This window comes from Strix uralensis, chromosome 15 (genome assembly GCF_047716275.1).
Source record: "Strix uralensis isolate ZFMK-TIS-50842 chromosome 15, bStrUra1, whole genome shotgun sequence".
Classification (NCBI taxonomy): Eukaryota; Metazoa; Chordata; class Aves; order Strigiformes; family Strigidae; genus Strix; species Strix uralensis.
The window spans coordinates 10,280,958-10,307,927 of record NC_133986.1 but is presented as its reverse complement, the minus strand read 5'-3'; the positions used below and the strand labels follow the sequence as shown (position 1 = coordinate 10,307,927).

Below are 26,970 nucleotides of genomic sequence, written 5' to 3'. Positions count from 1 at the left end.
GAACTGGCACCGTTCCTGTGGAATTTGTCCCATGGTGATTAGTGAAAGCACCACCTCAGACAGGTCTGAGCCATCAAGGATGGCCGCCTTCTTCTGGGTGAGAGGGAAACATCTTCTGAAATTTCCTCATCTTCCTCCTGCTCCTTCATGGCATTGGACATGCTGGGCTGGGAGCCCAAGCTGGGAGCAAGGGGAGAGAGGAAAGATTATTTTTTTTTTTTTTTGAGTCATCTATCCCATGTTACAGTCCTGATTTCCATTAGTAAGCCCGTCTCATGAGAAATGATGCGTTCAGTGCAAAGGTTAAATGTGTCATTTCCCCCTCCTCTTTCAGTAAGAGAGGAAATGAAGGTATCCTCTGTGATAGGAGTTAAAGAAGATGCTGGGACATAACGCTGTGAATCGCTGCTACCTGGCTGCTACCAGACTTAGGCAGAAAATACAGCTTGATACAAGTGGAAATTGGATGTGTAGCAACAGTTTATAGATCTGGGTTTTTTTAATTTTACATTTATAAGGAAAAGGGAATGGAGCAAAAGAACTGAAACCCGAATGTCATCTTTTCCTGTCTTCCTTTCAACAACTGTTGAGAGTTGGCTGGGGTTTCTGATGCCAACTCCCATCACAGACATGCAACCAGAGCTCACTTTTAAACTCCTGAGTATGGCTTATTTTATTAGCACCTGTTCCCGGTAACAGAAGAACAGAACAATGAGGTGAAAGGTCGATGCTGTTCCAAATGGTAAAGAAGTTACAGCAGGATAATGGAAGTGTTCCTGATACAGATCTACTATGTTTGGTTTTTTACCAGACAACTTCTTCTTTACCTATCTCGAGAGCTTTATTGACTCCTATTTTGTTAGGAGATTGGTTAAAAAAAAAAAAGCATGAAGAAACAGTAAGCTTGAGCTCTCATATTTTGTTTTGCTTTAGCAGTTTGAGATCTTTTCTTTCTCCTTACAAGAAAGTAATCAGAGTGTTACAATGCTATATCACCATTAAATCATTCTGCCTTTGGTACCCTATCTTTTTCCTATAAATCTTTGTGAATATTCTTTCTCATGAATATTTTCTGTTTCTAGACTTCCTATGTAAGACCTCAAGTTTCTATGTTTTGGCTTTTTAAAGTTGAGTAGTAGTATATTGCGAGTTTGTTACGATATCTCCTATAGGTTTTCCACCCTCTTTAACATTTGACACTTTATCTTTTCATATATTTTTGACAGTTCACTCATTTTTCTGGAGGTTTAGTAACGATCTTATGCATTGTTCACCGGATTTCAATAATTTCTTGTTTATACACCACAAGTAGATTGTGTGTTGTTTGATGACCTATGATTTATCTGGGCATACCATTCTGAAGTCATTGGGACAGCTAGTGATTGCCATCAATAAGAAACGATTTTTTGGAGAATGTGTTAGCCATGAGAACCAGGCTTTGTGCAGATCTGGAATTTAGCTCCAGGCCTTGGAATGATGAAGTAACTCAATTATTCAGTCCCTTCAGTTAATAATTCAATTCTCTTGATTATTCATCTAATGTTACAATATTACAAAGATATCCATTCCCAACAATAATTGTAAATACTGACTTTTAAAGTCTTTCTGACAAATGGTGATGCTTGTAATGTATGATTTGCATATAAATTTTAAACTTCATGAGCATCTGTGAATGTGCAAGTTTAATTTGCAGAAAACCTAAAAACTTTAGTGTTGTGTGTTTTCTAGTCCATCATGGTCAGATGATTATTGATTATGTTTCATATTGAAAGATTTCAACCATTAAAAGCATGTGTTTAGGATGAAAAATGTGCATTTTTTCTGCAGGGTTAGATGTCTTGCTGGAAGACAATTATGTTATTCCCTGCTTAATTTAATCCTGCTAATGTGATGGTAAATGATTAACTTTGCCCATTTTAAATAACCAGTTAATGTTTTTTAATTTCAATTTCCAGTGCCGTTTACAATCCTAGTGCCAACAAGGATACTCTGTCTGCCTTGGATTATCAGGGTCCAAAACGCAAGCTTTACAGTGCTGTACCTGGAAGACTTTTTATTGTCGTGAAGCCATATCAACCTCAAGGAGAAGGGGAAATTCATCTGCACAAAGGAGATAGAGTCAAAGGTGAGTATGTAATTAATTTTGAATAAACATTTTCTTCTGCTAGATGAAAATATTATTTTTAAATTCTCTTCAATTTTAGGGAAAAAATAATCTCTTCAGTGGAAGTGCTTTTATGCATTTGTTTCTTCACAGGGTATTTTGCTCCTAGATCTATTTTGTAAGCAATGCATATTTAACTACTGTTTTAACTGTAAATGACTTCAAAGTACTACTAAAATTCAGAAATATGTGCAGTAATAGCAGCATTGTCTTTAACACAGAGCACGTAATTTGCTTCTGTAGTCATTATAGAAAGACAATTCCAGGGTTTTAAGAGGTTGTAAACATGTCAGCTATCTGAGCAGCTCAGGAAGGAAACGGGGATAAGGTCAAGTCTGTTTCAACCCTTTCCTCAAGGAACAATTTATTGGTTAGGTAGAAAAAGTCCCCTCCTGAGACTTAGGATAAGTAGGTAGGTAGAACCTACTGTAAATATTTTTGTGGAGGAAGTGTGGCAGTGCATATATAATTTCTGTCCACTGGTGCACTTCCCAACTAAGAATATGTTAAAATCAAGGCCAGACTTTGTGTTATTATTTTGAAGGCGGTAAGTACATCCAGGTACAGCTGAGAAAGTGGGCCATGTGGTTTGCAAGATTGGCCTTTCTAAGGGTGCATTGTTATGCAGTTTCAGCTGTGGCTTTGCACATCCAGGTAAAACTGGTCATGGAGTGAAAAGACTTTCTGCTCAGTCCATTGAAACCAAACACCAGTTATGGAAATCAAATAAAAGGGAATAAATTCAGTGTCCTAAATAAAAGTGTTAAGCAGCTGAAAATGTCCTTGAACTGAAACTACTGATCTTACAAAGGAAAACTTCAAATATCTCCTCCCTTGAGCCTGCAAACAGTAGTTGGAAAAAAATGGGGAGCCGTTAGAAGGTATTTTTGTATTTTTATTTTTGGATGTGGCTGATTCTGAAGCTTTTGTGGGTTTAATAATTTTTGTTAACTCAAGCCTTCAGAAGGTGTAGGACAGAAATCTGAAGAATGCTGCACTTAAACATATGCAAGACTAATTTTAAATGCAAGGATGAAGGAGGAAGGTTAAACTTAGGAGAGCTGGTGATGTCTGTAGGGCTGAAAAGATAATTTTGCAGTTCTGGGAGATTGTGCCCTGATCAGGTAGGAAGCAACGATTATGTTCTAAAGAAAATAGTGCACAAGAACTTTTGGGAAGAGCCCATATTAACACTTCATAAAACATTATAGAAGTTCCCAATTAATGGAAATTATCTAGGCTAGAGTAAAATTAATAGAAAGCAAGAAAAGCTCTGAGGTTATAGAATTTCTTGGGAATGCCAAATATAAAATAAAATTCAAGTCATAAAAACTACAAGTCATCTTCAAATTCAAAGAAAACTGACAGAGCTTTGCATGGTTTGGGAACCAGCTTTGTAAACATCCACTATATGAGAATAAATGCAGGAGAAGTAATGCATAATTAGCGCTTCATAAAAGCCTTTAAGTGTCAAAAGAATGGGTACAGTCTAGAGAGAGAGGTAAAGCTACATTGTGAGTAACTGTCATGCAAAAATGTAAAGCAAATTAAAAGCAAATGAGATCTTTTCATACCTTTACAAGAGAATACTGGCTCGGGTTAAAGTGTGAAGACTTGGGGTCTTCTGTATGGAGTTCTGACTGGAAGAGGGGAGGAACAAAACAGTTGAGAAAGATTCTTTTTGGTCAGTTACAAGAAAATGAAAAAAATGTTGCATATAGTGGAAAAAAAAAAAAGATTAAAAAAAGCGAGACTTAAACACAGCCCAGAACTCTTTGCTTACTTATAATCTCAGAAAATTTAACACCAGGAGGAATTGGCGGTACCTACAAAGGATGCAATTTTGGGGTCATGAGTGGTACTAAATAACTTTCCACACTGAGTGTGTTTACAGAGATCTAGGAGGTGCCAGTAGATAAAGAATGAGTATGGTTGGACACCATCATCTGTTCTTGGGGGGATGTTGTACGCAGTTGTGTTCAACTAACTTGCTGGACTTAAAGAGGTAGCAGTATTTTTGTTTATGTAGAGGATATAAGATCAACATAGATCCTCGTCACCAGAATAAAACAATAGAGACTCCAGGCAGTTCTGGAGAAAGACAAAACAGAAAATGTGTTCCCTGGCAAAAGAGGAATCAGTGCAACAGTTTGCTTGGGATGCTGAATTTTATAGAGCCATTTGTTATCTGGCTGCTTGTTTACATTAGAATTAGAGACTATTATATGCAAAAATATCCCAAGAATAAGGGATTTAAATTTCAATGAAGAATTTAATATTTAAAAAAAACTAGTTCAGGAGCCCTTGGTTCTAAGTTATTATGACCATAAATGGAAAACAATGCAAGAAGATATTAGTCCACTTTTCAAATCTTACGATAGTATGATCTAAACTTGAGACCAATGATTTTTGTGGGGGACACTAACTGGTGAATGTTAAAATGCTGAAATAGAAAATGAGGTCATGTCTGGTCTGTGAGTTTTGAGTCTTTATAGGGAAAATGTATGTTTACTGAAACTGACTACAGATTCATTTTTACTATTAGAAAAAGGGTGCACATGCCCATCCAACATCAAATCATCCCTGCAGGGATTATTTTTTCATCTTCAAGTATATGATTTGCCCATTGACTTAAAACCTGGCAGAGGTCTAGCATTTGCAGGCACACTTGTTTTAGAGCATTTTATAGAACTTTGATGCAGTAAAATCTAGTGACATTTCTATACGTGTCAGTCTGCATTTCAAAAAAGTTTGGAAAAAGAAAATGTGTATATAGGGATTGTCAGTGTTATGACTTAGGATGAAGTCTTGTGAAGCTGTTTGCACGGCCAGGCTGGAACATCAGATGACAGACTCCCATCGCTAATCAAAGGAAGAACTTCCAGAACAAGGTCAAATCCTATTTCGTGTTACCACATCAATGATTCCTCAGTTGTCACAAAAAATATGTCAGAACGAACACAACAAGCTCATGTAGAGAACGAAGAGTCCAGGTAAAAAGTCAGTGATGCTTTAAAAAGGTTGTGTAACATTGTTGAGGAAGCTGTTCAAACTTGGCATATGTGACAGAAATCCAAGTTCAGTTAAATCTGGATTCATGTCCCTGTTGCAGTCAAAATGTAATTATTTATAGAGAATTAAAAATATTACTCCAATGTACCAACCATTGATGGGTTCCCTCTCCATCATCCAAAAGTGCAGGCAGTAGAGCTCTTACAGTCCTCAGTACTTCTTGTGTTTAGTGTGAGTGCCAGAACTTCTGGCTATAAGGAGGTCCTGCTTTTTTTCTCTTTCTGAGCAGAAATTCCACTTGGTACTGAATATATTTTCTGTCTTTTAGAGACTTGCTTAGCAAGACCATGATCCAGTCAGCACTGAGGTTCTGATTTTCTGGGGCTACACATGCCTCTTTGGGGTTTAGCCACTCACTGTGTGCAGTGAGTGGAAGAAATTAAACAACATTAAACCCCATGGAATTAAATTTTTCTTCACTTTGGGATCACCTTAGCCTCACATTTAAGAAATAAAAAAGCTTTGTCTTAGCCCCTCTCCTCTGCCCACTTGGTAGCTGCACTGTTCTGTTTAAAGCACTGATGCTAAAGTACTGGTTTCTTGGAGTGTTTTGGGGAATTGAAACATGTCTTGGCATTTGCTGTGGGATTCTGACCCGTGTTCAGTCTGACCCTGGGGAGATTCCTATCACATGTACATCCCATGAGACTAATCACAGTAAAGATGTAGCAAGGCATTTACTACAGGGATAAAAACCCAGAACAACATATTAGAGAAGGGGATTAGTTGGGAAATGTTATTATGGATTTTCTTTTTTAAATTGGTAGAATTAGAAGGGTCATGGAGAGGGATGAAATCCTAAACTCTTGATGAAAAGTGCTTTCATCAGATGAAGATGAGGCAGATTTTTTTTTCTTTCTCAGACTGCTGGAAGTGCATGAATGATAATAGTTCACAGTATATGATACAAGGAAACTGCTCAGAGAAAGCTGTGAATGGGCAAGGTCCAAAGCAAATGTAAACTAATCAAAATCCTCTTGTATTAATAGGATATTACGTAGCCTGTACAAAAATATCTGCTTTATTTTTAGTTGTTAGTCATACATACTGACATCATTTGTGTGTCTGCCACTCATGAAAGAAGGGCCATGGCTGTTGTAAAAATAAATCTGATATCTTTATGTGTACAAGAACCCTAATCTTATGTTTTCACATTATTGAAGAAGAGCTAGCTTCATTCCTCACTGAAACACTTTTAACATATTTTGTTTCCTTCTTCATTTTATATGTAAGTCCATAACAATAAATCTGCCAAAATCCAAACACACACATAAATATAAAGTGTCTGTAAAATGTATTTTGATCAGCTTTTGCGTTGCTAAATTTAATTGTTACACTGGAAATCAAGTGGTCTCTTTTATAACAAAACTCAGATGTCTGAAGATAATGCAATGCTCTGAAGTTCTTTGTGAGCGAAGAATTAGCAGTTTTCTGTGTCACAAAGACAAAGCAGTACAGAAGAATCTGTGCACCCTCGGGAAGGTTACCTGAGATTCAGATCCGTACTAGCTTGCCCTGTTGGAAGGGTAACAGATACGAGTTCCAGGTACCAGTCAACATGGTGCAGACAATCTCCGGTCACTGAGAAACAAAACAATCAAAATTGTTTTCAGAATCTATGTAATAGTAAAACATACCTGAAATGCATATGAGTTATCCCTCACTGACCTAGAAAGAAAAAACCGACATGGTTGCCTGATTGAAATACTTTGGTAACTTTTAAGTCTCACCCTACTCAGAGTTTTGTTTTTCTTGTCTTTCTATGTGTTTTTATTACAGAGTTTCCATGTGCTGTGTGATTTCTAGTTATTTCTTCCAATTTTCAGGTCCCAGATCATAGTATAGTTTGTCCATGGGTGTCTTCCAACTGCTGATTTTTACTTTCCTCTCATTTTTGCTGCCTGCCCTGATAGTAATATCTATCTTTCACCTGGAAGGCAAACAGAATACAGAACTAGTTTTGGAAAATGCTCAGTTGCTTTAACTCTTACTGTGATTAAACAAGTTTTCTAGTGCTTAATATCTAGAAAAATGGGGAGTTATTTCAGTATCTCAAATATGCTCCAACAGACTTTTTCATGAACCTCTGAGATGCCTCCTGTGCAGGCACAGTCTGCACATCTGAGAAGAGTTTACCACAACCGAGGTCTGTTCTCAGCTACATTCTCCAAGGTCAGAGAAATGGTAGTAGTTCAGTAGTAGTGAATCAAGCATCTGCTCTAGGCAGAAAGTCAGTAGTTCTCAGCATTAGAAATATTGACCCTTGCAACACTACTTTTATTTCAGGGTGATCTCAGCCAGTAGGGCAATCCAAATATATCGCTAACATTTTCATTTCTTGTGAAATCTACTTGTAAGTCGTATTGAAAAAGAAAGATTATTAAACCCCTGCTGTGCTTGAAGATATTGCCAACAGACAGTGCTTGTGGGCAGAAGGCAAGTTGGTCTCCCGGGCTTTTGCACTTGTTAGATTAGTAAATAAAATTCTGGAAAGCGAAGAGCCTCAGGAAACCTGTTTTGTTTCTTCAAGAGCATTTTGTACCTTGTGTGAATAAGTATGGCAGCAAAATTTAACCTAAGAGGTTTGCATAAGCATTGTTTTGCTACTCTTTTATATGAAGGATGAAAGTAATGCGAAATGGAATATTAATCTTACCCAGATTCATTGGTCTGTTTTGCTTCCTTACTATCGCCTGACTTGATTGGTTTGGTTTAAATTTCTAACATAAATGATTATGACTCCACAGATAATAACCTAACTCATTTCTTCAAGTGGGTTGTATCTGAAGAGCAGAAGAGAGTTGTGCTTCAAGCTGTTACATCAAAGTGTTGTAATGAAGACATGGCCTTGCTGCTGCTCCAGCAGGAGAGCTTGCTTTGCTGTCAAGGCTGCAAGAAAGTGATTAGGAACGTAAGAGCATGCACAAATCCCCGTTGTCTTCGCTCTTGACTGCTTAAAGGCAGCCTTCCTTCAGTTGTCAGTAACGGGCCTGAAATATTCAGGGGACAGGGAGTACCAGAAGACCAAGAGGAGCTATGGATGGCATAGGAGTACACTAGCATAGTCTGACACAATAGTACAGGCTCCACATCTAAGTTGGTTTGGGACCTCTTCTCAGATTAATGCTCTCTACTCTGCCTTCCCCTGATCTGTAGTTTGGGCATCGCTGTGGAGCAAACTTGACTCTGTCCGCACCTTCCTCAACAGAGATGGTGATCAGTGTTACAAACGCATTTTTCCAATACTTTATTTGAATTTTTGTCCAAAATTCCAATCAGTGCAGATTTGTTTCTTATGCTGTTTTTCTCTCTCCTTTGCTTTCCCCAAACTGTTTAAGAGTTAACATGGAAAAGACGATCTTCATAGGAAGTTGTTGGCAAAAATAAAAAAGAAAAAAAATACAGGGCCAAGTCTTGAACAACACAGCTCATTCAGTTCTATTTCAATTGAGCCATATTTCCTCACATTTAGATGGTTATGCGCAGGTTATTGTATTTGTGGATTTTGATGTCATGAGTGGTTGCTCTGGTGACAGTCACTGTCATCTTCTCATCCCAGGGTCCTTTTCTTGAACATTGCTTGTGTGAACTGTTTCTTTCTTGAGAAACTAGAGGTAATAAAAGATGAAAAGCTGGTTTAAGTCAGGATTTAGCCTGACGTTGATTGTGGCCATGGTGGTTTGGGCTCGTGATCTGCACCCAAAACCTGATGCTAAGGCTCCTTAGGCTTACTATCTGCTTGCAGAGTGGGTGGCCATAGAGGCGGGTGGGACACAGCGGATGTGCGGTAAGCTCAGGGTGTGGCAGTTAGGCTGCTGGGAGAAGCCAGACAATTAAATACTGAATTACAGGTAGGTAAGGCAGCTTTTCGGCTAAACCAGCAGAGTCACTCGGATTACAGAAAGGTAAACTTGAAGCCACAGTTGGATCACACATTTGTTTTGGAGGCAAAACTGGAATTTAAATGTATGTTTAAAAAGTGAGGAATATTTTCTGCTCATGTTATTTCCCTAATTTGGTTTCTCTGTGAGGTCCCATAGCCCAGGATGGGAAAGAACTGCTGAATTTGCTTCTCCCCTAAAAGAAGTGCCTGTGGATCCGTAGTTGAATCTGAGTGCTCAGGTCAATTATACAAAATCATTAACTGCAGATACACAAGGCTTTCCTTCCAGATTGTGTGTGGACTCCACAGGAACATTTCCTGTACGGCAGCTGGGGCACAGTCACTTGTTTGCATGCTGGAGGCCGTAATGTGGTTGTCATCAGGGTGATAGACAATGACTTTCTTTCCAGTCCTGTTGCACCAATCTCAAGTTATGTCAGTCTCTCCTGATTAAGTGTTTGAAAGCCAGAGATGCTTGCCCATAAGGCAGAACAGACAGATCCTGTTCATCATTAATCACAGGGAGGGAGGGACGTCTATCAGGAGCAAGTAGGGGTAGATAAAGAAATAGAGTAAAATTTAAACTAAAACCAGCTTTTAAGAAAAAGATCTCTCTTTAAGAGAGAGCAAGATTAAATTGTAACTTGTGCTGACCTTCATTTATGTTGTGTGTAAAGTCTGTCAAGTTGCACTTCAGATACAGAGAACTGTCACTGCACAGTGCATGTCCCTTAATATGGTTTTTGATTTACCTGGTTGTACACAAAAATAGATCAAACATTGAATTTCTGTTTACATTGATAAGTATACTTCCGAAATAAGTTGCAATTACAACTCAAGGTTAGGAAAATACGTTTTTAAGTTGTAACCATTTTAGGGGCAATTTTAAGCAAAATTGTATTTATCACTGAAATAGGTATTCTTGCATAGATTATCTGTCATTTGGAAGCTCTCCTTCCAAAAGGAAAATTTACATCAGCCAACAGATATTTCTACAAGAGAAAAGCCTAAATTGTGATAGTAAGTATTTCTGAGCGAAAGAAGTTAGGTCTCTACCCATTGGAAAGTAAAAAGTTTATTTTAAAAAAGCAAATCCAGAAGATTGTTATGTCAAGACACAAAACCAGAGTTCAGATTTGCACTGAACCTTCCTTTGCTAAAATTCAGATGAAACCTCTTTGTATTCCATTAGGTAAATGGCATTTGTTGTCAATAACAGAACAATGGAATCAGGTAAGTAACATATTCATGCTGCAGTTTGGATGGAAGGGATGCTGTCACCATCCTTTCAGGTTAAGAAAGAAATGCTGAAATTTTCTGCTTTCTACGGTGTGGTCTAGAGAGCTTTCAGCTTACATAATTCCATATCTCACTAAAAGTATTGATACCTTCAGAGGCTCTTGATTAGCAGACAGAACTTTTATTTTTAGCTCTGATAGTTCTTACAGCAGCATAGGCTAGTTCAGCTGCTAGAGTTTTCAATGGTTTTTCAACCTTACTTTATACTTTAATGCCATTCTGATAATTTTTCTTTTTTTCTCCTGCTTGTAGAAATGTTCTTTTTCCAGAAGATGATCTGCCATTCCCAATCCATGTAATTATTTATTTTCCTGGGAAAGAAGAATGCAGTTCATACAAGCACCAAAAATTGACTGTAGACATTACAGACATTTCAGATCTATTGTGTAGCAGCTATAAAGACAATTGCCTGAATTTGGCTGTAAATTTCATTGACATTTTTGCAAATAAGGATGCCTAGAATAATTTATTCACTGAAATTTCAGTATCACAAGGAATTTAAAAATAGTATGCACTATCATTTGATGGAAAAATATACTCTATTTCTTGATTGTGGCATACTAAAGGGAGCTGTAGTGTGGGAGAATAAAACTTTTTTGTTGTTTTGATTAAAGTGATTTTTTTATGTATTCAGTATTTAAGCTGTTTGAGATAAGTATGTTATATTAATATTAATTACAATCTATACTTTGTCAACAAATTTACAGAAGTTGCAAGAGACAAAACATCCTGAGCTCATTTGGCGCTATATATAGTTTTCTTGTGTTTTTCTCTGGACTTTGGCAAATCAGAATCTGGCTGATATTAAGTATAATACTTTATAGACATTAAAATACAAGATCCTGATTGACACCTGCCTATACATGTTTTCCTGTTATTCAGTTGTTTGGTATTTGTCCAGTTTTGATTTGCAGTTTTGTTCATATAATTGAACATAATTCTTGTTTTAAACTATACTTTTGTTGTGAAAAGACATAGCAGCAGGAATCATGATGTTACTAGAACCTTAATTTTACTCTTATAACGTCAGATTCTTTTTGTAATTCATGTTGTGTGTAAAGAGACCCTGGCCTGCTCTTGCCATAGCAACCACATCTTTTGTTTTTACTAAAAACAAAAGGAAAAAATGATTGAAATGATAAAGCTTAATTCTTAATTTTGGGAAAGTTATCCTTTGATTTACCATTGTTATGTCCTTCAGAAGGGGAAATGTTGATTGGAAAATCTCTTGCTAGTACCAAATTATCTATTACATGTCTCTCAAGCACTATTGTGAGAGGGAAAAGACAGAAATTAAGGCCTCATTCTAAAAAAGCATTCATGAGTACAAAAGTTAAATTATATTTTTTGATTTATCCTTTAAGTTCTCAGTTACCCACATGGGAATACATGAAGTGTTGGAAGTTTTTATAGATATGTAGATTATTATGGCTTTGGCACTTGCTGCAGATTTCTTATTAATGGCACCACCTGAGATATGGGAAAAAGATTTTAAGTTATTTGGTAGTGCAGAACCACCTAGATCTCAATTTCTGCATTTTGAGTATTAGGCCACGTGTGCTTATCCTCCATCTCACCAACAATTTGTCACTGTCTCCGCACGTCAGCTGGCTACCCTGCCTCCCCACGTTGGCCTCTTGTGTTCTCTTTGTGCCTCTTGCAGTTCCATCAGGCTTTCTCTTCCTTTCTTGGCACCTGTAATGATGTTTTTCTTTGACAGTAAGTCCAAACGTACTGTCATTTTGTTTGTAGATGTAATCTCTAGACAGGCTTGAACCAGAACTGTGAAGGCGGGCTGCATTCTGGCAAGGCCTCATTTCCCCTTCTACCTCTTTTCCATAGATGTTATGTCTTCAGGCAGGACTACTTGTATTTTTGCTCGGCTCTCGCTATTAGTAATTGCTAATATTTAATAATTCATGTAAGAGTGATCTAAAGTGGGATTGGTTCTGCTCTGTAGTAATCACTTTTCGCCTTACACCCACAGGTAGACTTGCAAAGCAAGTTTCTTTTCCACCTTCATTTGGATGTCTTATCAGCTGCTGCTACCATAAACACATGAAATTACTCTATGGGTGTGAAATACCCAACTTCCTTCTTAGAGTGCAGATGCTTTTTGGAGATGGAAATATCCATGTAATTTGGAGCATCAAAATAGCAGATCTGACAGATTAATAAAATACCAAATTAGGGAAGTCCTTCTCAACCTCTAAGTAGTTTTTGTTCTCCCTATCTTGCCAGTTTGTGAAGTGAAATCAGGACTGAGATCCTGTGCTGAAAACTCTCCTCAGAAAAACCCAATTGCTGGCTATAGGAATCTTTCACTCTCTCACATTTTGAAATTTCTTTTGGCTGGAGTCCTATGCTCACTTTTATGATTTGAAATTAAATCAATGTACAGTAGGATCCTACAATAATTATAATATCTATATATGTTACTAATTAAGTTTTCTTACTTCCTTATCTCATATATAAGAAATGCACTCTATTCTTATGTGAAACAGAGGTTACATTGTTAAAAATACATTGAAAGCTGATGGATATCCAATATATATTGGATGAATGAATAAGCTTCTGTTTCATGTAACACTGAATTACCAGATTGACTTTGTGTGTTAATGTGCACAGATTTTAAACATTTTCAAGAACAACTGGAATTTATCAACATATTTTTCATTAGTTATGCCCCAAGTTTATTTTTATTTGTATTATGTAATTTATTGATACAATTAAAGCACAGATCTGGTTTCTTCATTTCTGCTTGCATGTAAATGTAGAAATGAAATATTTCCTGCTTATGTTAACAATATCAATAGGTGTTAGGTAACTAAAAGAAAAGGCGTGCTAAAAATTTTTTATTCATTTAAGTGTCATTGTAGAGTTGTTGGTGCCTTCCAAGGTCAGTGTCCTCCCCCATCATCCCATCACTACCTGAGTAGGTATAGGTTTCCTCATATATGTCAGAAAATTGCATGATAAATTGTACATTTGGGACCCATCCGGGTGGAGGATTTTGCCTTAATGGATCTATTTCCTGGGCCTTAATATGTGCTTCTTATTGACAGTGATGTATAAATATGCAGTTCATGAAATCTGTATCTTGGAATTTACTACATTAAGACTTAAAATTGACACATTTAAATACATTTTTCTGTCAAATATCTATGTTAATAGGTATCTATGCTCTGTAAGTAATACCACAAACAGCTTAGGATTGCATAAATGAAAAACTAGGTAAACATTTAATTTCAAATGCTGTTTTACAGATCCTGGTGTGTCAAACCAGATTTCTTACCACCTCTTTAGTATTTCCAAGATTACTTTTTTTTTTGGACCTATCATTGATTTGATTTTCATCTTACTCTGTAGTAGTGCAAATGAAGTTCAAATTCAATGCCATTGAGTCACAGCAATTCCACTGATGCAGAGTTCAATTGCAGTCAGGGTCAGGGACTACGATTTTAAAGCCTGATAAGGTCTGGTTTAGCAGCGCAAAGAGTGCTTCGTGTTGGAGATCATCAAAGTAGCTGTGAGCAAGTTAATATCCCTACCGTACTGAAATACCCTGCAGAGATACTATCCCAGGTCCTGAAAACCATGTGCATATGTTAGCAAAGATGTGTGCTTGGGCTAATTAGCCTTGATTTCAGCAGGGCCAGTTAGCTTGGCTGGCTTAGCTAGCACACCGCTGATGGAGCTGTGCTGCTTCGGCTTCCATGGGCTTATTTTTGGTAGCTCAGGGACCTCTCCACCGAACAGTGTGTTTTGTACAGATGTACTCTGAGGACCTGTGTTGTATGACTGAGCTACATTCCTAGTCAACCTCTTTAGAAGAGCTAACCATTAACAAAATTAAAAATATCACCTTTGTTCCAATATTAATGTATAGTATCTTTTTAATAGTACATTTGTGTTCTTTTAATATATATTAAGCATAGTAATTTGTAAAAACTGCTATAAAATTAATTTAAACATAATACTTAGGAAATATTTAGGATCCTTTCATTACTGTACTTCTCCAATTGCTTACCAGTAAAAACATACATTGTTGTTCTGCAGTCTTTTGTCACAATCCTTGTTGAGTCCTAAGATTAATATCAAGATAATTAGAACCACAGGGTAAAGCTTTTCTCCTATTGGTAAATCATTCTTGTCCCTGATGTCGTTATCTTCTACGAAGAAAAATCATTGACATGTTTCAAAAGGCACCTACTCTGTGTATTGCACCTATGGGATATTCAAGTGTTTGCTGTGTACTCAGATCATTAAATCATATTACTCGACCTACATTACAAGTCTCTGGAGCTACCCACTAAATAAAATAGCATGTTTCCTTAGGAAGTAGAAAACATATGAGATATCAAACTATGTATTATTAAACCCCAATTTCAATGTGGGTTCAGTTTTACAGTGGGTTCAGCACTTCAGCTTAATTTGAACAGGCAAGACACATTTTTTTGGCCTTGGTATGACCATGTATTTGTCCTTGATAAGAACAACAATGAGAAAACTGAAAATGGAAAGAATTATGTGAGGGCCGAGGAAACTTGTGAGAAGAATAAATTTGTGAAGATGTTCCGAAGACTGATCAGGATAGGTCTCATTTATAGGTTACTCTGTGCCCATTTTTGGGGTACCAGCATTTAAGTTATTGTACAACGTTTGCTTTTACCAACATGATACTCAGTTATTACTGAACATGTTATGTAACTAATCTTGGTATTTACATGAGAGGTGAAAAAAGTCTAATGCTTCCTATGTCTCTCTATTTAGTTTTAAGCATTGGCGAAGGTGGATTCTGGGAAGGCAGCACCCGGGGACATATTGGATGGTTTCCTGCAGAATGCGTTGAAGAAGTTCAGTGTAAACCAAATGAAAGCAAACCAGGTAATCAGATCAAGTTCCTGTTGAATCCTAACAATGACAAGTGCGATGTGTCTGTCCAAACAGAGAGGCAGCCTGGACAGTAATGTGTTGTACAGCAGTGCGTTTGTGCAACACTAGAAACTGGAGAATTAAATAAAGCTGAGCTGCTGAATTAAAAAGTAAAGATGGGTTTATTGATCAGATTTTACTGGATGTTGTCCAAGCAAATGGCCTTTCTCATGAGGGACTATGTGTGAAGTACTGGGAAAGCTTTTACACAGAACCGTATGCAGACATTTTGTAAAACATTATGCTGCATTTTATTTTCTTACAGTATGGGAGAATGGCTAATTAGACAAATAATGGAAGAAAAACTGGTCAGTCATCTCCCAGTCTGAGGTAGTCATACAATGTATTTAGCTCTTGTTCGTAGCAATAAAGTTCCCTCTGTTGACCTTTTACTAAATTTTAGAGGAGGCATCCATTAGTGGGATGTCCCATATACATCTTTACTGATGACAAAGGAAATAGAATCCTCCTTTATCATACACGTCTATTGCCATAAATAAGTAAAACACAAGTGACTTTAAGCAAGGAGTCTTTACAGTTCTGCTATAATAAAAGAAAAAGAAATGTACATTGAAGCATGTTATTTTAAGAATTACCTACCACCTCATAATTTCTCTGCTTTTAAGAATTAAGATATGAGGACATCCTCTCTAATTAAAAGCTCATTATAAATGAGCTCTGAGAATATAATTAATGTTCTCCAGGAGTGTATGCAGTTTTAAATTAACTATTGATGTGTTTTGGATCTCTGACGCATTGATTAAGAACTTTTGGCATTGCACAGACAATACACTAAAATTTATGCATCATATCATTCATTCACAAACATTATTCTTTTATGGATGTCATTATAAACTGCACAGGTATACTTTTCTTTTTTTATATATACCCACTGTATAAACATGGTAGAATGGAATAGAATGCACTGGACAAGTTAATAGTTCCAGAGTAGTAAAGATTTGGAAATATTTATAATATTTGATAAGTGTTTTAATTTTGCCAGTTATAATGAAAGCTGTGGTAATATGAATTAGAGTTTAAAGGACGAGCAGAAGAGGAGGCAACAAGTTAGCTTTTGTAATACGAAAACTTTAAAAGAATCAGGGAATGAGGCATCAGGGACACTAACAGTAACTAAACTAAACAACTAACACCAAACTACCTAAACTAACACTAACACTGAAATAACACTAACTGACTAAACACTGTGTGAAAAGGTTATACTTCCTTTTCTATTTCCCTTTTGAGAGAGAAAAAGAGAAGGTAAAACCAGATCTAGTATTTGGAGAGACTGGATTTAGGCTCTGAGAATAGGGAATAGCTGTGTAGGGCTTAAGAACAAATCAGAATTTAAAGACAGAGTAGTATTAAATGAGAGGAAGATTGAGGTTGGAATTGGCAAATCTAGGAGCAGTGCAGTTCTCAAATACTAGATGGAAAAAGAGGATAACAAGTTGCAGTTCTAGTGTAATTTCATTTGTTGGAAACATTATGGAAGACAGATAAATTCAGTGAAGTGTGCAGCATGAGCTGGTGAAGAGCCACATGTGAACTGTTCTGAAGATCCTTCAACAGAACCTTGTGGTCACTTGATTGAAAGACTTCAGAAAGATGTAGTCTACATGTGAGTAAATCATCACAAACACATTTCTTGAGCCTATCACGACAACTCTGCATTAAATTTGAGCTGTGCATTTGTCTGCAAATCTGAAGAAAATTCTGGGGAGGGGCATTAAGTGAAGTTCTAAAATATGAAGGGAGTTTTGCATCTTCTTTAGTGGTTTTGAAGAGAAGGTAACCAAACCTGTTTGTCACAAATCCTTAAAGACATTTTCAAGAAATACTGTAGGAAGTAAATTCAGTATATGACATGATTGCTTTAATATATGACAAGATTGTTTTTGAGCAAAAATGTCTTTGATCAGTCAAAGGAAAATGAAAATTAAGAAGAAAATTGTCACAAGAATAGTAAAAGGATTATCAAAACTGGAAGTGTTAAAAGAATATAAACAGAAACATCTTAGAAATTTTCTGACACGAAATTTTGAAAACTTATGCCATGTGTCTGGCAAAACACCAGAGCATTTGCTATAATGTGTACATATTGCATACTATTGTCTTTCTGATTGTTTTCCTATTTGCTTATAGTATAGTGTGAATAATAATGCCAACATAGCTAAAGACTTTAAATATACCATTCTTCTACTCTAAAAAAGACAAAAATATAATTAAATAAGCACAAAATGGGCACATTTTCTATACCTTTGAACTTGTGCACTCACATATTTTGCTGGGCTGTCTTGAAAAATGTCCCGCACCCAGAAGGCACAAATGAGGTACAGTGCTCTTCTGTGTAATGCAATAGAGGTTGGAGTTGTGAGTGTGAAAAATATGAAATCCACAGTATGTGCCATATTATTATTGAAATATGGTATGGTCTGAAAGCAGCTGATCACTGAATTGCTCTGTGCAGTTAGCTTCATTCCCTTTGCATAGGAAACAATGGAAATGAGAGAGGAGAGCTTTGTAAGCAGAAATCAGCCAGTACTCCCTCTGAGTACGAATGCAAAAGTAATTTAGAAAAATGTGTTAAGCATGGTGAAATGATTAGAAATTAAATTAGGTCTACTGGGATCACTGAAAGAACATCAGCTGAGAAACATCACAAACTTGTGCAAGTTGCAAGAATTTGCATCATGGACTTTGCAAAGCAGCAGAACGTCTTATGATAATGATTTAGAAAGTAGATCATCTTAATGTGTAGGAAATGAATCTCAAACTCAGCCTTTTTCAGACCAACACCAACAGTTCTTTCCTATAAATGAGATTTAGGAACATTTCTTCAAACAGCTTCCCTTTGCTATTAAGTTTGAATAATTGTGTTTAATAGTAGCTTGTCATTTGCATGCCATGAATGAAAGAAAGAGGAATAGTTCTTGGAAAAAACAAACCACAATTAAACACTACATGCCCAGTAAAACTGGTGGGCAGGTGTTTCATGTCACGCTGATGTATAATCTCACTTCTAAGACAAGTTCAATTTTCAGGGAACTTCATCGCCATCCTGACTGTTCTCTGGAAGTAGGCAGTACAGAACAGCACCTGGTTCCTGTGATCTCTTCAAAGATACCCTGCTAGCTTGGCAGGTTCTGCTTTCCAAAAAAAAAAATCATGTCGACTGGCATTAATTCTATATCCCTTCTTTAAACCTTCATTAATTGAGACTTGTAGGAATTATTCCATTATTTTGCTAGGATTCATGCCAGGCTTATAGGCTTTTAATTATCCAGGTTGTCTTATTTGCCCTTTAATAGCACTGGCACAGGACCTGCTGCCTTTCAGTCTTAAGAAGTTTCCTTGACATTTTGAGATCTAATGAAAAAAGAACTACGACAAAGCAAATCTTTATCAGTGGTCTGCTAAGTTCTTTTGCCTGCTTTTAAAAAATTATTAGACACAAAACCTTCATACTGTCTCATTTTAAAACATAGCGCCTTAGTAGCCAGTTTTTAACATTCTCCAGAATTGTTCTTAGAGTGAAAATACTCCTTTCAGATCAGATTGATACATCTTGTTTTTTCCCTGTGCAAACACAGAATACAAATGTTATATTTTTCTTATTTCTGCATTGACAGTTTTCCTGTTATTCAGTAATGAACCAATTCCAGTCTTAAATTTCCTTGTGTTCCTAACTATGTGAAAATATATTATGTTTTTTTACTAAAATATTCTGGGTAGCTTGAAGAAAGTTCTGTGCAGGAGAAGCTGGATTTGTATGAAATTCAAGTTAACTGAAATCTGTGCAGATGGGAGGCACTGCCTTCAGTTAATAGACATCTTAACAAGATTTATTAGGTGAGTGCTGTTGGTGCTGCAGAGAATCACAGGTCATCTTGGATCTCTGGCAGCAGTAGTTTGCATCCACTGAGAATACACTATGTGACAAAGCTTTGTTTAATTTTTCTGCCTATAAAAAAAGAAAGGCTTTTCATTTTACCAATTTGTTCTCCCCTTAAAATTCATTATTCTTCTTAAAATAATAAGAATTCCTACCTAATAACTTCCAGTGGGAAATGAAATAGAGAAGAATCTGTCATCCATAAAATCAGCTGCCCCACCAATGGAAGATACAGTTTTCTTTCTCCTGCTTAAGTTTAGATATTTCCATTTGCTTTTCTTCCATCACAGGGTATTACTCTGACTTGAGAGATTTACTGCAAAAATGCTTTTTGTTAGACTTGTGATTTTATACTCCATGTTCTTCGGAATTCAGAGGTATAGATTATCTGATTGCTCACAACTGAGGTGAAGTATTTGTTTTCAAGCTAGAAGTTATCTTTAGCTACATTTTGTCTTCAGCGTTTGTTATTCCTTCCTCCCTAATGTGGCTGAAGAACTTGAAGATTTTACAGGTGATACTGAAATGAAGGCAGACTCAGCATGTCTTTTAGTAATTCTTGCCATCTTTCAACTCTTGGTCTCCTCATCTTTAATATGGTATTTGGGGTGATTTTTCATTCAGTAGCTTCCTCCATGCCTTTTTGTATCCTGTGGCCTTGGGGTACACCTTATTACTAGTTGCAGTTGCCATACGAGTCCTGGGAGTTTATTTCAGACTAGATCTAATCCGGGCATGTGTCTTGAACGACCATTAGCAGTTGTTCAAAAGCTCATTTTTCCATGAAAGAATCCAATTTGCAGACTCTGAGGTCTGCCCAGTGCTGTGGGCTGCAGCGGAGTAGGCAGCACTTAGAAAGCACATTCCTGGCCCAGACTGAAATGCTGGTGTAGATGCGCCCATGCTGACCTCTAGTGTCACTGGTGCTCTGAGCAGACACTACCTAGCGTCTAGACTGGGATTTCTCTTTCAAAATGTCTTTACTTAAACGTTTGGATATAGCTTAATCTTGAGTTTCCAGCAACTTGAAAATATAATGACAGATTATCCAGCAGTAGTATAGTTTCCTTGCCTGTTTCTTTTTACCTGTGTAATCATACACAGATGTTACACGCAGAAATTGCAGCAATCCTTATCCAACATTCCCTCTAGATTGCAGAAGTTACCAAACAAGTCAAATTTGTGTTAATAAAATGCATACTTTGCTACCAAGACTGCTATTTCTGAAGTATAGAATTTTCTTTATTCCACATACTTAGTTTTTAACACCTTGTGCATTCAGTAAAAACAGATTTGTTCCTCATTTCCACCATCCCTTTTTATAATTAGTATAACACCTTCCCAGACAATCTAGTCAGCCAGACTGCTAGAAAATTGATTTGCCTTCTTGCAAAAAAGGAAGTTGTCTTACTGTGAATTGAGGAATCTATACTAGTAGCTGGTAGGTGTTCTGTCCTCTGCGGACAAGTGGGTTGGCACATACTGTATCTGAAAGTTTTCTTCCTCGTCTGCCACATCAAGGTTGCTTTCTCCACACTGCCTTTCAGAACAGTCACCAACATTTTTTGTTCACTGAAATATATCTGGGTACTCTTTGGAAGAGTAATAGTTGGCATAAGTGGGAGTCGTGCAGGGACCCACTAACAGTGAAACAGGATGGATGGTTACATGCCAGAGCACAAGTCACAGCCTTGACTGTGTCCTGTATGGACACATGTAGGCTGCCTGAAGTTCTAAAAAACTGAATTTGCCCAGCTTATGCTCTTACTTAACTTATAGTTAATATCAAATGTGACCTGTTTAACCTTTCATGAGAAGGATGGCTGCTAGAAAATGAAATTTTGGCATTCCTTTTTTCTACCTTTTTAAGCATCTCAGAGTACTGATGTGATAGGTGTATTACAAAGCAGTGCCACTACTGGGTGTACTCCATGAGGCAGATGAACACTAAAGCATACCATGAAAATATGATCTGGGTATGTGTGTGTGCACCCCATTGCATCCCAGTGTGGAACAGAAATGTCACGTGCTGAGCCTGGAAGTCCCCGTCCCAGAATCATCAAGGCCCAAGGACATGATGGAGCATGCGATTACATATATGGATTTCTTTCCTGAATACAAAAGGAAAAAATGTGCATCCCTCTCAACCTGAAATGCAAGCAGAGCACGGCTTGCATGTGCATCCAAGGACTCAATGGGAGACTTGCTGTGTCCCTCAGCTAGCCACACGAGCATGGAGCACTTGGATACAGCCATCACCCTTCTCCTTCCTGTAAGTTCAGCATCACCTGATTTGGGCAGTCAGGGGCTACATTTATGTAGATGGATAATTTAAGGTCTTTAGAATCTTCAAGATCTTTAGAAAGTTTAAGATGTTTAAAGTCTCTGATGAGGCTTTGCTCAGTTTGCTTCCAGATATTAGTTCCTGAGCTCATGTAAAATTGGAATTTGTGAGTCATAGCTCTGGCCCTTCTAGAAGAAGGATGGGAGTCTTGGTTTTCTAAATATGCTGTTTGGACATAATAGATAGCCAGAACATAATCAGCTCTAAAAGCACTCCCTGGTCACAGAATTATGCATGTAAAGGTCAGCACTGGAAGGAAAAAAGAGAAAGCAAAAAATCTTTTCATCCAGCCTCTTCCCTTAATTACCCACCTTTTATAAATGATCCAAATTAACAAAATCTTTTTTAAACAACTTTTTCCTGTTTTGTTAGGATCAGTTCTGGGTGGTTACTTAACTAGAGAGACAACTGTAAGAAAAGATAGAAACATTGTAGAGGTTATTAGAACTCTGAAAAATTCTATAAACTAAATAACTTTGAAAACCACTGGAGGGAAGATGGTTTCAACAATACAGAAAAGCCTGCACATAAGAGATGCCATGTGACCAGATGAACACCTCAAGGTTTTTGATAATAGGTTTTGATAAATGCTTCTTCCACATGATTTCACCTTGAATAGAAGGTACCTGTGTATCTGTGACAAAATTACCGTGCAATTTAAACTGTTTGGCATGAACAGGAGCAGATAAGGACAAAACATTACTGCAGCTGGAAGGACTAAATGGAGACATTACAGAAGTACTTTATATATATAAGAAGGGAAAGATGTTTTTGTTAGGAAAATTAATCACAAACATTCTCATGTCGGTTGTGTAAAGAGCTAAGTAGTCTGATATCTTGGAAACGTGTTCTGACTCAACAGTGCAGGCAAGGGCTGGAGAACATGGCACAGAGACTAAACAAAATTAAAAAAAATAGAAGTACAAGATTGTCTCATGTATAAATGGGCTTATCATTGTAAAAAGTGGTATGATGTAGATACAAATTCAGCCATTTGAAAATGGATAGAAGGGTCAAGAGATTAATATTACATCTTTGTAATCCCAGCCAAGGTCCTAAATGTGGGCCATGCAGTCAAACAGATGTGTTTACTGAAGTTCATCCACGCCTGTTTGAGGAGCGTTGTCCAGCTATCAAGCCCTGGTACCCAGAGCTCAAACTGGCAGGTCAAACACTATTTAGTTAAGTCCTCCTGCCCTCAAGGATGCTGTCCAAAGCTCTGACATCTGAAATACTCTTTTCTGCCTTGCTTGTATCTTTTGCACAAGAAACCATGTGGCTCACATGATTCTGAAAGTTTCATCTTTTGGTAAGTGATTTTCTGCCACAAAGTATGTTTCCCATATACAAATTTGTAATTAAAAAAAAAGTGAATAGATGACAAAACTCAGTACAGTGATCATCCACAAAGATACTGTGTTCTGTTTTATGGCTTAGAAAGATCAGGAATATGCTGCATACCACATTTTTGCATAAACTGCATTCCCTTCTGTCAAACAGTGGGAAAAATACTTTATACTAGAACAAAAAAGTCAATGTGAAGAACTAGATCTGAGGTGCTGGCAAGCCAGTCCACAAAGCCCAGCTGACATAAGAGCTTGGTGCAGTAACATTCAACTAATTCTGACAATTCTCTGTAGCTGAGAATGTAAATCAACTCCACTTTTTTTGTCTCAAGTAATGGAAATTTAACGAATGAACCTCAGCAAGTTTCTGCACTTTAGCTTTGCGGAGTAAAGCATTTGTGTTCTCCGTAATGATAAACAGTAGTTTGGGAAAAGACTTTTAAATGAATCATCACTCCATAATAATGCTATTTTGGAAGCAGAGGTAACTTGAGAGCTGTTCTGTCTGCAGGCTGGCTGTAGGATGGAGTCATATGCTCCTCACACAACCTGTCAATATGTGCTCTCTCTGACCATGGGTGCCTTGGAAGACCTTTCATTCTTTCAGTCTCGGCCTTCTGACCAAGGGACAGTAGAGATTTCTTACTGTAATGGCAGTATTTGTAAGAAATGCTTTGGAAGACTGAGTCATTGTTCATTTTGCTGGTCAGCTTCTTTCTCTCGTATTACAGTGGTTTTCCTTTGCTAATGATATGAGTTTGGTTTCAAGAAAGAGTAAAATAAAGTATTCCATGATAATAATTTCATAATTTATCCAGTTTTTGAGAACAGCATAAAGCAAAACCATGAAAATATTATTCCAAAGAAAGAAAATACAAGCCTAAGTCTAGAGCTTGTAAAGAACGTAAGCCTGTCTGCATCTTTATGTCTGAATAAGTAATTTTTAATTCATAATATTTTACTGTCTCGTCTCCTCAGCTGACATGCACTTCATCCCTTTCACTCTGATTTTCATGCTTGCTAAGAGCCACTTAGGAATAATTCCAATCAGCTGAAAAGGAGCAACACAATTCTCTAAAGCATTGAAATAGGCTAAAAATAAATTGCACAGCAGTATAAAATTAAACTTACATGTTTGGAAACTCAACATTTGAAATACATCTGGGATTGCTGATGTGTGAAATCGGACATGCAAGTGTGGAGTTTTTCCTTTTCTGATTCTTTCTGCATTTTTTCCTCAAAAAAAATGTCTATCAAACCATACATAATAAAAAAGTGCAAACTCTTGGGAGTGTCTCAAAAAGAACTGAGTTACCATTATAGTGTCTTCTTTTTACTTCCAGTGAAGCATTCACATTTTCTGTTCAAAATCATAGTCCATCTAACATGAAGAAGCAACTTTTAAAGCCTGAGAACATGTATATATACCAAAAATGTCTAATAATACACATTACTTTAGAAGTATGAGAAAGATAAAGGTATGAAGTGAATGATTTATAAAGTGATGCAGCCTCCTGAGGAGTTTAAGCCCAATTATTGGTTCAAGACAGAATACTTCAGCCTGTGGCAGAATTTGGGCCGCCCTGTTATGCAATGTGCTAAGAATCTAGAAATAATTCTTAATTTTTTGATTCCTATTTGTCCTTGTGGTAACTACACATACAACACATTTTTTTCAACCCATCGAAGTCTGGGGTCAAGTTATTTGAGATTTAACCAATTTGACATGTCTCAATGATTGCTAGTAGGCAAAAATCCTTAGCTTTCACCTTCTGGAATTTTGGAGCATTTCAAATTTCAGAAAAAAAAAAAATTCATAGTAACATCTATTCCCTATACTAATAGTTGTTTTTGATTAGAGGTACTTATTAATGTCTTATGATCCTATGATCAAATATACTTGATCTTTGATCTTTCTAGAAATATTTTAAATTATACTAGCAGTAGACTCTAGCTTTTATTTTTATTTTACATCCATTTTTTCCAGAAATTCTGTTTAGTCAGGATTCTCTGATGCACCTGTGCAAATATTATTTATATTAGAATACAACTTCTGTTAAAATCATTCTGGGTATCTATCAGGATTAAATAAGGTGCCATATTTCATTTAACTCATTTCATTTAGCATAACCTAGGACTTTTTAAAACCATTGACTTAAAATATCTGACATAAAGCAAGGCAAGTCTTAGATCTATGCATATTCTGAATGTGTTGATAAGTCATCTTTTTCTTCTGTATTCTCCTGTACTAAATGACACATTGGGTTTCTTCCCCTCCTATTTTCAATGGTTCAGATAAAAGGCTTGACAACAGAGGTTGAAAACTCTTTGAAAGCTCCCCAGTTATTTGAGATCAAATCCACATTAATTTAAGGACGCTGATAGAGCATCCACTTACAGTAATGGCAATACTGGAGGTGATCGGGAAAATGATACCTAAATAGCAGCAGCTGTTAGATAATCCATTTTCTGTTCTTAAATTATGTCACTGCTTTTTGCTTCCATACCTGCCTGCAACAGAAGAGAATGAAAAGGGGCTTTTTCCAGCTTGCTAAAAGATCCACCAATGCCTGATGGTGAGAAAATGACTTGGTAATATGCTACTTGGTGACACTAACTGATCATAGTAGAAGCAGTATGTTATTTCGATTCATTAAAAAACCCAATCAGTTGTTACACTACATACCACTTGCCAATTTTATTCTGTAGTACGAACTATGTAAGTGGAATACCTCCCTTGCTCAAAAGCTCTGCTAATTTTATTATCGGATTGGTATCAAAGGGAAACTCTGGGGTGTCACCTTGCCTTGTGAACTATTAACCCAGACTAGTGAGGTAAGGGTTTAAAGTGTAATTTCTTCAAATGAACATAATTTTCTCTCCAACATTTCATATTGGGCTTAATCAGCTTTAAGTAGGAAGCCCCAGACCTGACCAGCATCTCAAGTGGCCTTCAATATGGTCACAGAGCGTGCAGAGAGAAGTTTTTCTGTTCAGGGCCTCACACCACCTCCTTCCCTGCCATTTCTGTGGCTTTCTGTCTCCAGATGTTTTGTTCTTAGATATCTGCCCCTGCGAGAATGGACCGATCAGCATCGTTGCAGCAGATTTTCTGTGGCAGTGGTTTTAAAGGCTGTGCCTCCCGCATTGGGCTTTGAAACTCGCTGTGCTTACTCAGACCATCAATATCCCAGAGTGTGTTTATTCAGCTAAGTGAAAGAACATCACATCAATATTGATAGTGTTATTTTTCAAGTCAGGAATAGGTTATTTGTCTTCAGGTAAAATGGACAAACCTGAGTAAATGTTTCTAATTCTGAGTTCACAAAATGTATTGAATTTTAAATGGTAATGGAGCTTGGCTACATTATTTATAAAAGCATGTTTGTATTTGGAACTAAGTTTGGAAATTTGGCTCTGCTTTCTGATTTGAACTGAAAGATGCAACTTTCTTAACCCTCAATTCAGGCTACAATTCACAAACATAAAACATGGCTGCAAAAGTCAAGATCATTTTGTGGATGATTTACAAGCCAAAACGACTTCAGTGTATTGTTCTGGGACTTCTTTGTAGCCAAAAGTTCAACTGTAATTATACAAAAATCACAGGAAGCTATAGGGTCTTTACTTCATGCTTATAGATATGTTATACACGTATCAAGCACTAGTTTAATGTTACCCAGAGTGACATGCTCTGTGCCATGAGTCTGTCTTTGCTGGAGTATACCTGCAGTTTAAAAACTCCTTATTTCTGCTCTGCAGTTGTACTGGCACAAAGCTTTTAAGGCTGTCCTGTAGGCAGACTCACTTGGAAAAATGATCAGTGGTAATGGAAAGGACAGGAGTCCCATCAGTTGATGCTGCATAGAACTGCAGCCTGAGTCAACTGTCCGATAACACAGAGATTATTGAAGAGCAGGAGCCAGCAAGCACCCTCTACTTTGCAAGGATAAGCTTGTGGCAATTATAAGGCACTTAAAATCAATGAGTCCTTTCCATGATGCTCTTGTAGTATGAGTGCTATTTACC

The 26,970-nt window shown here is 37.0% G+C and overlaps 1 protein-coding gene across 1 annotated transcript in view; it reads left to right on the top strand.

The window, feature by feature from the left end:
- The window catches only part of SHANK2 (SH3 and multiple ankyrin repeat domains 2), a 338,478-nt gene that overhangs the window by 111,367 nt on the left and 200,141 nt on the right, over positions 1-26,970 (top strand). Inside the window, exons 12-13 of the mRNA XM_074884646.1 lie at positions 1,956-2,125; positions 15,192-15,305. Coding sequence (XP_074740747.1) covers positions 1,956-2,125; positions 15,192-15,305 — 284 coding nt within the window. The remainder of the gene's footprint in view (positions 1-1,955; positions 2,126-15,191; positions 15,306-26,970) is intronic.